This window comes from Antechinus flavipes, chromosome 3 (assembly GCF_016432865.1).
Source record: "Antechinus flavipes isolate AdamAnt ecotype Samford, QLD, Australia chromosome 3, AdamAnt_v2, whole genome shotgun sequence".
NCBI lineage: Eukaryota > Metazoa > Chordata > Mammalia > Dasyuromorphia > Dasyuridae > Antechinus > Antechinus flavipes.
Genome location: NC_067400.1, coordinates 199,713,325 through 199,727,940, shown reverse-complemented (window position 1 = coordinate 199,727,940; position 14,616 = coordinate 199,713,325). Strand labels below are relative to the sequence as shown.

At 37.3% G+C, this 14,616-nt stretch overlaps 1 protein-coding gene across 8 annotated transcripts in view; it reads right to left on the bottom strand.

Annotated features, from left to right (window-relative positions):
* The window catches only part of PHKA2 (phosphorylase kinase regulatory subunit alpha 2), a 141,268-nt gene extending 129,163 nt beyond the window's left edge, over positions 1 to 12,105 (bottom strand). For all 8 annotated transcript variants that reach the window (XM_051984401.1, XM_051984402.1, XM_051984403.1 and 5 more), the window contains exon 1: positions 11,944 to 12,105. In XM_051984401.1, the coding sequence (XP_051840361.1) occupies positions 11,944 to 12,021 (78 nt within the window). In that variant the 5' untranslated portion in view covers positions 12,022 to 12,105. The remainder of the gene's footprint in view (positions 1 to 11,943) is intronic.
* Positions 12,106 to 14,616: the final 2,511 nt, after the last annotated feature.

Sequence of the window (14,616 nt, the reverse complement as noted above, 5' to 3'; positions counted from 1 at the left end):
TTTCACAAAAGTAACAGACAGAAAAGAGGAATCTGCTAATAGGCACATGTGCACATGCATTCGTGTGTATGTGTGTCTTGGTAGAATGAACTGACCTCTTCCTGGCTTTGATATAAATTAGGAACCCAGACAAGGAATAAACTTATTGACAGCAACACCTACACTGAAGAAGTATGGCACCGTCAGTTAAGATAGGGTGAAAAGAGGAACCTTGAGTCCTCCCAGAAGAGATTCTCTGTTAGGGTTTCCTATAAATCCAAAAGCTGCAGAACCTGTTTTTGGTTGTTAATTGTTAGCACAACCAGCAGAGGATGCTTTGTTGCTTCTCAGCTTCAGAAGCTGCACTGAATATACAATCATTTGTGAACAAAAAATCTTGTATCAACTTTTCCTTCACCTTAGTTACCAAGAAGTTGTGTGAGAGGCACCTAGCATCCATTAAGCTAGTATGACTGGATCTAAGGGGCAATCTCCAGGGATGAATAAGAGATAAGGATTTTAGAACTTTTCCAACAAATGTTTCTATCTGTAGTATTTACCAAATGATTGGAGATGCTTAAGCTAATATCTCTTATTTAAAAATGTATTATAACAGCATACTCGAGTCTAGACATATTGTTGTTGCTATTGGTGCAGATTGTTGCAACAATTCCTTCCACAATTAGGGGAACTCTTGTTGCAGCTAGGTCAATAACTTAGAAACGGAACCATTTTTCCTACATCCAGGTAAAATCATCAACATCTCATACAAGAATCTCTGCACCAGGTGGAAAAGTGGGCAAAAATTGGATTCCTAAACCTTACTAATTTTTCTTTTTTTTTTAAATTTTTATTTTGTAAAGCAAAAAAAAGAAATTAATTGAAATACAAAATGAAAAATGAAAAAAACTGTCATGTATATACAGCAGATCATAAGAGATAATTTAATATAAGATAAAATTTTTCATTAAAAGAAAATCTATGTATAAATGACACACACATTTTTTTTCCAAAGCTGCCTCTATTTTCTTTGCTTTCTTGTCTATTTTTCTTTTGCTCTCTGTTGTGCACTTTTTACTTTATCTTTCCCCTTCCCATACATGTATATATACATACATATAGATAGATCCACTTATACATATAGATTGTATTATACTTATATGCTCCTATCATGTTTTTCCGAAGGTAGACAGCATCTTCCTTCTTAAGTGAAATCTTTTTGTGTTTTCCTAATTCAGCCAGCTCATCATTTCCTTCAGTATAGCAAATGTCCAATCTAATCCTGAGAAAGAGACTCTCTATGAAATTTCCCCCAAATTTTTCTGCTTTCTTCTATTCTTGACTACATTTAAGTTTTATTTATACAAGAAAGTTTTAATTCAAAATAATTAAAATCACTCTGTTTATTTTTCAACAACATTCTCACCTTATATTATAGTTTAAAGTCAGGCTGCTGAATCTACTTCCTTAATGTTTTTTCCACTGGTTTCTATAAAGTTCCTGACCTTTTGTTTTTCCAAATGAACTCTGTTATTTTTTTCTAACTCAGTAAAATAATGTTTTAATAATTTAACTGGAATGACATTGAATAAACAGCTTATGTAAAATTATCATTTTTGAAATTATATGGGTGGGAGGATACTATAAAAATGGCAAAGTAGGTTGGTAAATTTCAAACTCTCCTGATTTCCCCCACAAATAGAACAAACGTGTGCCTCAGAGTGAACATAGACTCTAGGAAAATCAAAACAACTTGGGGCAGAACTGGAGTCCACTTGATCCAACCTGAAAAGATTAGAAGAAAGGTCCTGATTTGGGAACTTATCTGAAGGGCAAACATCTCTGGGCTAGCTCTGTAGAAGCATGGGGGGAGGACTCTTCAGGCTAGCTGGATGAGGCTGAAAGTTTGACAAGTAAGTGAGTAATGTGAAATGGCTTCCTGCCCAGAGAAAATTTATATAATCAAAAAAGAATTCAAAAATCAAATGAGGGGCAGAGCCAAGATGGCAGAGAGGACACATGTTTCTTTCTGATCTCCTCCTAGGACTTTCAACTAATTACCAAATTGAGCCTCTGAATTAGTTCTGGACTGGCAGAATTCACAAATATTGGGAGTGTAAGCAAATTACCAGCAGAAGATAATTTATGAAGATCACCAGAAAAGGTCTATGTCGGCTGGGTGCAGGGAGGTGGCCCGGCGCAGGATGCCAGCACACAATAAGCAGACCCAAGGCGGTGTGGCCTTGGCGGGTGGAGAATCGACAGGGAGGACCATAGTGTTGGTTACTCTGCCTTGGTTGCAAGCTAAGCCAATTAGAGGAAAAGTTATAAAACATCTAACACAACACAAAAGGTAAAAAGTGAATCTCGAAGAGCCGAAGTCTCATGGGACCTGGCCATGCCCATCCAGCACTGAGAGTGAGTAAGAACTGACCCAGCGCTGCCAATGCCCTTTGCTGCCGCCTGTAGAAGAAGCTTGATAAACTTCTCTTTGTCCTAAAAGCAGATTCCCAACATTTTTTTAACAATGAGTAAAAAGGAAACTATAGATAGTTTCTATGATGAAAGCAAAGGACAGATTTCAAACCCACAGACTAAAAGCAGATTGAAGCCCCAAAGGGTGATATAATCTGGTCCGTACCACACAAGGCTCTCCTAGAAGAAATCAAAAGACAACTAGAAGAAAAATGGGGAAAGGAAAGGAAAACTTTGCAAGAGGGTTTGGAAATGGCATATAACTCATTTAAAGATAGATTTGATAAAGTGGAAAAAGAAAACAACTTCCTGAAAAACAGAATTTGTGAAATGGAAGATATAAATTAACTCTCAGGAAAACAGAATTTGTGAAATGAAAAAGGAAAATAACTGCTTAAAAAACAGAATCTGTAAAATGGAAAAAAATTCCACATAACAAAACAACTGATTTTAAAACTCAATTGGACAAATACAAAAAGTAAAAAAAGTAAATGAAAAAAATAATTCACTAAAAATCTGAACAGAACAAATGGAAATGAATGACAATGAGACATCAAGAATCAATCAAGCAAAATCAAACAAATGAAAAAATAGAAAGAAATGTAAAATACCTACTTGGGAAAACAGCTGACCTGGAAAATAGATTTAGGAGAGATTGAATTGGAAAGGTACCTTTCTGGACCATAAGAAACATAATCTTGAAACTCTGTAGTTCTTAGAAGTTAAAAGACTAGCTCTTAACACCTTAATGCAGATGGCATTTAGATGTGCTGCCCTAAAAACCTAAGACCTTGACAACTTGATAAGCATAAAGAAATATGTCTGGGAATGTCACCCTTAGTGTGATAAACTTTGACTCCTATCTAGGATGGAAATTCCTTTTAAGATAACAAATGTATCAAAAAACATTTTGATATCTCCCTTCTTTCGATAAATATGTGGTTCTGAGACCATTCATCACTAACCCCACCCTTCCTGGTGGGGGATCAGTCCTGGCCAGTGATAATAAATGCTCTTAAACTATCATTATTTTTGGCTGTCCTGTATTTTCTCTTGTGTTGGCATTTCAAGACAATCTAAGGATTATTGGACTCCCTGAAAACCATAATGAAAAAAAGAGCCTAGACACTATTTTTCAGGAAATCATTAAAGAGAACTGCCCTGGTATCAGAGAATCAGAAGGTAAAATAGCCATTGAAAGAATTCACCTAATACCTCCTGAAAGAGATCCCAAAATTAAAACTCCAAGGAATATCATGGCTAAATTTCATAACTATGAGACTAACAAAAAAATATTACAAGCAGCCAGAAAAAAATAATTCAAATACTGAGGAGCCACAATAAGTATCACCCAAGATCAAAGGGCCTGGAATATGATATTCAGAAAAGCAAAGAAACTTGGCTGGAATGCAGCCAAGAATAAACTACCCTGCTAAACTGGGTATTTTTCTTCTAGGGAAGAAGATGGGTATTCAATGAAACTGGTGAATTCCATTTATTTCTGATGAAAAGACCAGAGCAAAAGAAGGAACCTCCAAATATAAGACTCAAGAGAAGCCTAAAAAGGCAAAAACTCTTGAAAACTGTATTTCTGTTATAGTTATAACATAGAGAGTGTGTATGTATAATTTTATTTTACTGTTATAATATAAAAAAGGAACTAGAGATAAAAAGGAGATTGTACCTGAAAAAGGAAAAAGTAGAGGTAACATGAGGAAAATTACATCTCATAAAGAGGCAAAGAAACCTATTACATTTGAGGGAAAGAAAGGAGGGGAATGAACATGTGTGAATCTTACTCTCATCAGATTTGGCTTTATTTAGTTCACAAACTTCTCTCACCTTATCAAAAAGTGGAAGGGAAAAGGCAAAAAAGGGAAGGGGTGGGCTAAATAGAAGGGAAAACAGAAATAGTAGGGGAAAGGTATAAAAAAGGGGGAGGGACTCTTAAAGGAGGAGAGATGCTGGAAGCAAGTGGTGCTCATAAGTTAAATACTGGGGAGGAGGGAAAGGGGAAAAAGAAAGAGAAAAGTATAAACTAGGGATAATAAGAAGGCAGGAAATACAAAATTAGTAGTTTTAACTATATATATGAATGGGGTGAATTCTCCCACAAAGCATAAGCAGATAGGAGACTGGATTAAAAGCCAGAATCCTACAATATGTTATTTACAAGAAATACATTTAAAGCAGAGTGATACACAGAGAGTAAAAGGCTGGAGCAGAGTCTATTATGCTTCAGGTGAAGTAAAAAAAAAAGTAGGGGTAGCTATCCTGATCTCAGATCAAGCAAAAACAAAAATTAATCTAATTAAAAGAGATAAGGAAGGAAACTATATCTTGCTAAAAGGTTACCATAGATAATGAAGCAATATCAATACTAAATTTTACACACACACACACACACACACACACACACACACACACACACACACGCCAAGTGGTATAGCATGGAAATTCCTAAAGGAGAAGGTAAGAGAGCTGCAGGAAGTAGACAGCAAAACTATAATAGTGGGAGATCTCAACCTTGCTCTCGCACAACTAGATAATACAAACCACAAAATAAATTTTTAAAAAGTTAAAGAGATAAATAGAACACTATAAAAGTTAGGTATGATAGATCTTTGGAGAAAATTGAATAGACACAAAATAGTACATTTCTCTCGGCAGTTCATGGAACCTATACAAAAATTGACCATATATTAGGGCATAAAGATCTCAAAATCAAATGCAGAAAGGCAGAAATATTTTTGCATTTACTAATGCATTTTTTTTCAGATCCTGATGCAATAAAAATTACATTCAATAAAAAGCCAGGGGAAAATAGACCAAAAAGTAATTGGAAACTAAATAATCTCATTCTAAAGAATGAATGGATGAAACAGCAAATCATAAACATAATTAATAATTTCATCCAAGAGAATGACAATAATGAGACAACCTACCAAAATTTGTGGGATGCAGCCAAAACAGTAAAATAAGGGGAAATTTTATATCTCTAGACGCTTACTTGAATAAAATAGAGAAAGAAAAGATCAATGAATTGGGCTTGCAATGAAAAAACCTAGAAAAAGAGCAAATTAAAACCCTCCAATCAAATACTAAACTTGAAATTCTAAAAATAAAAGGAGATTAATAAAACTGAAAGTAAAAAAAAAATGTTGAATTAATAAATAAAACTAAGAGTTGGTTTTATGAAAAAACCAACAAAACAGATAAACTGTTAGCAAATTTGATTAGAAAAAGGGAAGAGGAAAATCAAATTGTTAGTCTTAAAAATGAAAAGGGAGAACTTTCTACCAATGAAGAGGAAATTAGAACAATAATTAGGAGTCACTTTACCCAACTTTATGCCAATAAATTTGATAACATCAGTGAAGTGGAGAAATACTTACAAAAACATGGATTGCCCAGTTTAACAGAGGAGGAAGTAAATTGTTTAAATAGTCCTATTTCAGAAAAAGAAATAGAACAAGCTTTTAATCAACTTCCAAAGAAAAAATCTCTAGGACCAGATAGATTTACGTATGAATTCTACCAAACAACTAATTTCAATACTATTTAAACTATTTGAAATGAATGAAGGATTTATACCAAATTCCTTTTATGACACAGACATAGTACTGATACCTAAAACAAGTAGGTTGAAAACAGTGAAAGAAAATTATAGACCAATCTCCCTAATGAATATTGATGCAAAAATCTTAAATAAAATATTAGCAAAGACATAACAGAAAATCATCCCCAGGATAATATACCATGACCAAGTAGGATTTACACCAGAAATGCAGGGCTAGTTCAATATTAGGAAAACTATTAGCATAATTGACTATATACTAAATTAACAAAAGCCATGATTATCTCAATAGATGCAGAAAAAGCATTTGATAAAATCCAACACCCATTCCTATTAAAAACACTAGAAAATACAGGAATAAATGGACTTTTCTTTAAAGTAGTCAGTAGCATGTATTTAAAACCATCAGTAAGCATCATATTTAATAGGGACAAACTGAAACCATTCCTTATAAGATGAGAGATGAAACAAGGTTGTCCACTATCACCATTACTATTCAATATTGTATTAGAAATGCTAGCTTTGGCAGTAAGAAATGAAAAAGAGATTAAAGAAATTAGAGTGGGTAATGAGGAAACCAAATTATCACTCTTTGCAGATGATATGATGGTATATTTAGAGAACCCCAGAGATCGAAAAAGCTATTAGAAATAATTCACAACTTTAGCAACGTTGCAGGATACAAAATAAATCCACAAAAATCATCAGCGTTTTTATACATCACTAACAAAACCCAACAGCAAGAGATACAAACAGAGAAATTCCATTTAAAATAAATGTCGTTCTACTTTTATCCACCTGCATTTTTTATTTCCTTCACAGGTTAATTATACATTATTTCAAAGTCCGATTCTTCTTGTATAGCAAAATAACTATGAATATGCATACATATATTGTATTTATTTAACATGCATTGGTCTATCTGCCATCTAGGGGAGAGGTGGGAGGAGGGGAAAAATTGGAGCAAAATTTGCAATTGTCAGTGCTGAAAAATTATCCATGCATATATCTTGTAAATAAAAAGCTATAATAATAAAAAATAAAATAACCGTCAATAGTATAAAATATTTGTGAATCTATCTGCCAAGGGAAAGTCAGGAAATATATGAGCATAACTACAAAATACTTTCCATACAAATAAAGTCAGAGATCTAAACAATTGGAAAAATATCAAGTGCTCTTAAGTGTTACGAGCCAGAACTTGAAACAAGGTGTTAAGTAACTAGAGTTGACAGAAACAATGCTTAGGTAATTGGTTCACACATTAGAGCTTACACCTTTGAGAGTTCACACATTAGCTCACACATTAGAGTTCACAAGTTTGGGAGATTCACGTCAGAAGCCCACAATCCCATTCTCTCATAAGAGGAATCAACCTTTGGGTTCACACCTTTAAGAGATCATATATAAGAAGCTCTTAATCTCAGCGAGAGTCAATTGAAGATATTGAGAGCTACAAGTCAGTGAAGATTCAGTTGAAGAGACTGAAAGCCAGAAGTCCATCAATTGAGGGGATTGAGAAGCCAGGAGTCAGAGTTGAGCTGGAGGCTGAAGCTGGGAGAGGCAAAAGACTAGCAACAAGAGCTCTTGGAACCAAAGAAAGCTAACTGGGCTATTTTGAAAGAGACAATAAAGAACTACTTTAACAGCTGGCTGCATTTGGAGTGATTATTACTTGGAACCGAAACTAAGCCTGCCTCCAGGAGCCTCCCCAAGAAATCTGCTCTCAGAGAACCATCATATTCTAAAAAAGAAGAGAACACCACAGATAAGTGGAGTGAATATAATAAAGATGACAATATTATCTAAACTGTTTCTTTAGTGCTATACCAATCAAATTCCCAAGAAACTATTTTACTGACCTAGAAAAAGTAACACAAAATTCATCTGCAAGAACAAAAGGTCAAGGGAATTTCAAGGGAACTAATAGGAAAAAAAAAAAAAAAATCAAATAAAGGTGGCCTAGCTGTACCAGATCTAAAACTATATTATAAAGCAGCAGTTATCAAAACCATGTGGTATTGGCTAAGAAATAGACTAGTTAGTTGATCAGTGGAATGGGTTAGGTTCACAGGACAAAATAGTTAATAACTATAACAATCTAGTGTTTGACAAACCCAAATACTCCAGTTTGTGAGATAAGAATTTACTATTTGACAAAAACTGCTGGGAAAACTGTAAACTAGTATGGCAGAAACGAGACATTGACCCACCCTTAACATCAGATACCAAGATAAGGTCAAAATGAGTTCATAATCTAGACATAAAGAATTATATTATAAACAAATTAGAAGAACATAGGATAGTTTACCTTGCAGACTTGTGGAGGAGGAATTTGTGACCAAAGAAGAACTAGAGATCATTACTGATCATAAAATAGATAATTTTGATTATATTAAGTTAAAAAGTTTTTGTACAAACAAAACTAATGCAGACAAGATTAAAAGGGAAGCAATAAACTGGGAAAACATTTTTACATTCAAAGGTTCTGATAAAGGCCTCATTTCCAAAATATATAGAGAACTAACTCAAATTTATAAGAAACCAAGCCATTCTCTAATTGATAAATGGTCAAAGGATATGAACAATTTTCAGATGAAGAAATTGAAAATTTCTAGTCATATAAAAAGGTGCTCCAAATCACTATTGATCAGAGGAATACAAATTAAGATTACTTAGATATCTTAGATACTTAGATAACACTATACACCTCTCAGATTGGCTAAGAAGACAGGAAAAGATAATAATGAATGTTAGAAGGGATGTGGGAAAACTAGGACACTAATACATTGTTGGTGGAACTGTGAACAGATCCAATCATTCTGGAGAACAATTTGGAACTGTGCTCAAAAAGTTATCAAACTGTGCATACCCTTTGACCCAGCAGTGTTACCACTGGGCTTATATCCCAAAGAGATCTCAAAGGAGGAAAAGGGACCCACATGTGCAAAAATGTTTGTGGCAGCCCTTTTCATAGTGGCTAGAAAATAGAAACTGAATGGATGCCCATCATTGGAGAATGACTGAGTAAATTATGGTATATGAATGTTATGGAATATTATTGTACTGTAAGAAATGACCAACAGGATGATTTCAGAGAGGCTTGGAGCGACTTACAAGAACTGGTGCTAAGTGAAATGAGCAGAACCAGGAGATCATTACACATGGCAACAACAATACTATATGAGGATCAATTCTGATGGACGGGGCTATCTTTAACAATGAGAGGATCAAAATCAGTTCCAGTTGATCAGTAATGAACAGAACCAGCTACATCCAGTGAAAAAACACTGGGAAATGAGTGTGGACCACAACATAGCATTTCCATTCTTTCTCTTATTGCTTGCTTGTATTTTTGTTTTTCTTTTCAGGTTATTTTTACCTTCTTTCTAGATCTGATTTTTCTTGTGCAGCAAGATAACTGTATATGTGTGTGTGTGTGTGTGTATGTATAGTATTTAACACATACTTTAACATATTTAACATGTATGGGACTACCTGCCATCTAGGGGAGGGAGGGGGGGAAGGAAGGGAAAATTTGGAACAGAAGGTTTTGCAAGGGTCAATGTTGAAAAAACTACCCATGCATATGTTTTGTACATAAAAAGATATAAAAAAAAATCAAATGAGACCCCTTGACGAAAAATTAAAGGAAAAAAATTAAGAATGAGAAAATAGAACTGAATATGAAACATCTTATTTAAAAAAAAAAAATGACATATCTGGAGAACAGATCAAAAAGAAATATGTGTTTGTTTTTGTGTATATATGTGTGTGTGTATATATATATATATATATATATATATACATATGTATATATAAATATATCCTTTCTTAACTACAGCCTGCAATCCCGGGTTGAGGGGGGATTTAATGAGAAAAAGAATAAAGTAAATAAGGTGTGTAGCAGAGAACCAAAGAACAATTTATAAGGAAGTAAATAAAAAATGGTCATTTATGAATATAATTTCTTCTACTTATATATGTATGATATATATATTGCATAATAAATATATATATATATGTCATATACACACACACACACACACACATATATGTATATAATAACAATCTTGCCCGTAATCAACAATTGGGCTGATTTCTGCCCTCTGGGACCCAAGTGGAGACCGAAAATTAATATTTGAGAAAAAGCAATTAAAAGATCCAATGAATAATGAATAATGCAGTTAAGGGAAGAGGAGGTTAGGGAATGAAAAGAGCATAAAAAATAGAAAATGAACTTATATTTGGACAGTACCTTCTGGTTCATGTTTTTGGAGTCCGGACTAATTTTAGCATAACCCCACTCCCTAGCATCCCAAACTGCTGAAGAATGAAAACTGAAGCTTAGAAAGTTTTAAAAAACAAAACACTTTGCAATGGCAAGATCCTCACTAGTTCATAGCAGCAGAATGATAGTTAAATAAATTTCTTTCTTTCAAGCCAATCCTCTTACATTTCAACTCCCACAATCAGTTATGATCATAAGCATAGGGTAGCCCAACCTACTTTCCCTCTGGAAGATTAACATTTCAATGGAAAGAATATGCAGCTACAGATATACTCAGTTGTTTTCAAGGTCTCTCTTGGAAATGTTAAAATCCTTGTAGGTGGCAAATCTTTTGTCTTTGATTGTACCCTTAGTGCTTAATATTAATGTTTGTTGACAGACTAGTGGGGTAACTCCTATAATCACAAACCTATTAATCAATCAATAAGTATTGATCAGGCTCTGATCACTGACTCAATAGGTAGTCAACAAGCATGGTTGATTGTGCCAGGGACTGTGCTAATATAAAATATAAAGAATGAAACAATACTTGCTCCCAAGGAGCTGATATTCTAATGGGAAACAAAACTGTGTGTGTAGTCCTATGTGTCTGTATAAACAGTATAAATATAAAGTTAACATGTGTACATATAATATGCACACAAAGGAAGGGGAAGAAAAATGTTTGGAGGGAAAGATATAAAAGGGGAGCAGAGAGAAGGATAGAGAGACAGAAAGGGGAAAGGCAGAAAATGAGAGGGAAATGCATAGGAAAGGGGAAAGGAGAATGTTTTGGAAAGAGGGGAAAGAGAGGGCAGGGAGAGAGTGAGGGACAGAGGGAAGAAGAAAGGGAGAAGGTAGAGAGAGAAAGAGAAAGAGGGAGGGAAGGAGAGAAGGAGAGAGGGAGGGAGGAAGGAAGAGGAGGGAGAGAGAAAAGAAGGGAGAGAGAGCACGAAGAAAAGTGGTGAAGGGAGAGAAGAGAGGGAAAGGGAGAAAAGGGGGAAAAAGAGACAGAGACAAACCCAAAGGAAGAGGCACAGTTGGAGACAGAGAGAAGATGGAAAGGGAGATGGGGAGTGATGCGCACAGGAAAGGAGGAGAGGAAAAGGGAGACGAGAGAAGAGAAAAGTGAGAAGGAAATAGAGCAAGAGAGGGGAAGGGGTGAAGCAGAACCGCTATCTATTGAGCTGAAAGAACTCTTGCACCCCCATAACGGAATCCCAGGAGTTCTTCATGGCAGGTTAGTGTCACACAACAGACCTCTCGGTTAGTTGCTAGGCCCCGACCCCTGAGGGCGCAATCACTTCCGGCCAGGTTTAGGAGTACCTCCAGTCTAGGTTGGGCCATTTCCCAATGTCCTAGGGGGAGGGGAAGCAAACGCTGCCCTCGGAGGTCACGGAGCTGCTGCGCCACGGGGAGGGGAGCAGGCCTCAGCGGGCGTTCGGGGGGACTAAACCGGTCCCAGCCCAGGCCAGCGCGATACTAAGCTCCCCCCTCCCCCCTCTCTCCCCTCCCCCAGCTCCTTCCCGGTCTCCGAGATGCGGCCCTCTTCGCCCAAGCCAAGGTAGCCGGGGCCGGGAAGCTGCTGGCAGCGTAGCAGGGAGTGAGGGGCGAGGTGGAGCGCGGCGTGTTCTGCACCCACCTGATAACACAGAATGGTCTGCTGGACTAGCCGGGCGTAGCCGTCCAAACGGACTCCCGAGTTGCTCCGGCTCCTCATCTCTAGAATTATCCCCTCACCCCCAGCCCTCCGTCTAGGAGCACCGTGAAGCACACGCGCGCACGCGCGAGAGGAGAGAGGGAGGAAGGGCTTGCGCCGTCGCGCATGCTACGGGAGCCAGCGACTATGCACGGATCCGCGCGGGCGCCCTCCCTCTCCTCTCCCTCTCCTTTGTCCCTCCTCTCTCCCTCCTCTCCCTCCTCCCCTTCTTTCCTATACTAGTGGATCCATCTAGGGCAACACCTAGAGGTGTTACCTCTTATTTGGTTCCAAAACAATGAGCTCCCGCAGCTATAGGCCATATGTAATTTTTTTTTTTTAATCCTTTATAGCTAGGCAGATGCTGGTAGAGCAAGTTATCTTGCTTATGTTCTACAAAACTCTTTCCTTTTGCGAACTCATTGGCACTTCAGCACAATCTGTAAGGTAAACGTTGTCATCAATCCCATTTTACAGAAATCAGACATTCAGTTTATGCCAGAACAGAGATTTGAATTCGGAGGGATTACTGACTCCAAAATCTGGAGCTCTACCCCCTGCGCTACCTATTATAAAAGAAGGGGTCTGGTTTGGTTTTTGTTTTTGTTTTTGCTTTCGTTTGTTTTGTAATGTCAAACAGTTTTGGACGCGGCCAGTGTGAAAACTGGTTTTGTTTCAGTATTACAGAAGGTTTTTTTCTTGGTAGAAAAAAAATAAATGTTGGTTAATTTAACATAAATTGTTTATTTCTTTTAAATGAGGAAAAATTGTGAATAGAAGAACCTGACACTAGAGGCTACATTTACGGGGTTCAGAGTGGTTAAATTGCAGAGCATTGGGATGGTCGGAAGACAACTGTGGCGTTCCAAAGGTGCACTCTGTGCTGCTAACTGCACCCATCCACCCAAACAGGAAGGAAAGAAGCCCCTTTATCCTAGTTCAGAACTGATTGTTAATATGTCTGTTTGCCAACAGCCCAAAACTTTTCAGCCTCTCCCAAGAAAACTCTTGTCCCCTCTTTTTTCTCCCTTTCCGTCCCTCTCCCACCGCCCCTCCCCTGGCCAAAAAGGGGAAGAAGCAATCTTTAGAGGCTTGGCTGGGCAGGAAAACCCAAAATACAAAAAGGTCAAAATAAAATACCAGGCCACTCACTTTCCAGAATCTGCCCTCCCAAAGGGTGTGACTAATGGCTAGATAAAACCTAAGGCTCAGCTTCTGATTCTGGGGTAGATGAGAAGAAAACTAGGCATTACCGAGCTTCCCCGATAATAAGACACTGTCTTTTTTTTTTGGACAGAAAAACACCAGAGGGCTTATTTTCAGGGGAGGGCTTATTTTAATGAACATTGACAGCAATTTTAATAAACAGGTAAATGTGAACAAAAAAAAGTACCTTTATTCAATAATGATCATGTCATCTTCTTCAACAACATCGTCATAAGTGTCCATACCCTGAATTCCATCCTGGATGTCTTGCCGCCTCTATTTCCTTCAGAAGAAGTGGACCCAATCTGTCATGTCCAGCAATATAGCTCTCTTTAAATGAACATGTCTTGTCCAGGTAACCTGCTCGTAGTGCCTTGGCGACACAGCTGTCAGTAATTTTATCCCATGACTTCTTCACCCAAGTCACGACTTCTTGCAGACAGGGCTTCACAAAGTTTCCACGCTGATTTCTTTCCATTCTATTTTCAATGTAGTCATTGACTTCCATGCGCAAATGGTTCTTGAATGGCTTATTTATTGCAATATCAAGGGTGTGGAGATAGGCAGCCATTCCTGCAGGAATCATTACTTGATCTATTCTTCTCTCTGCAAGGAAGTTCTTCATTTCTTTAGCGTGGTGAGTGCTGGCTGAATCCCAGATTATCAGACCTCTTTGGTTACCTCACATAACAAGTGGCAGCATTAAATCAACCCACTTTCTTATAACAGCTTGTGTACACCAGGCTTTTTCAGTTTCAAAAACATAAATGCCTGATCCACATTCAATCTTATCTTTCTTGCCCTTACTGATGATTAGAGGTGTGGCTTTCTTTCCATCCAAACGAATTGCCAAAACACAGGTGACCCGTGCACTTTCATAGCCAGTGGTGGGAATGTAGATTGACTTTGCACCCCTGTGATGAATTGTTGTTTGAGATCCTTGTCCCATAAACACTGCAGTTTCATCCATAGCAATCATATTGCAGGTTTGGTATTTGGAAATGTTGATCCTATCAATAAAGGACTTGAATGCAAGTGCACGTTTAATAACTTCAGCATCTTCCAGCTTAAACAGTGTTGTTGATCTTCTTAGGGACAGTTCATACCATTGAAGGGAACCGTCCAACCAGTGTTGCGATGCTTTGAATCCTTCTGAGACCATTTCAAACTCTGCGCACAACCAAGGCCTTTGCTCTCCTGTCAGCAATCCATTCACCAATGAGGATCTCCAAGTCAGGATATAAGGGTTGCCGACCTGATCCAGACCTGCGCTTTTTCCCTTTTCCCTCATCCACCTGTTGATTGAGGTTATTATAATCTGCTCTCCATTTTCTGACCATTTGAAGATGCAAAAGTTTTTCTTTACAGAAAACTGCACGATTCTTGCCATGTGACTCCTCTACAATTGCT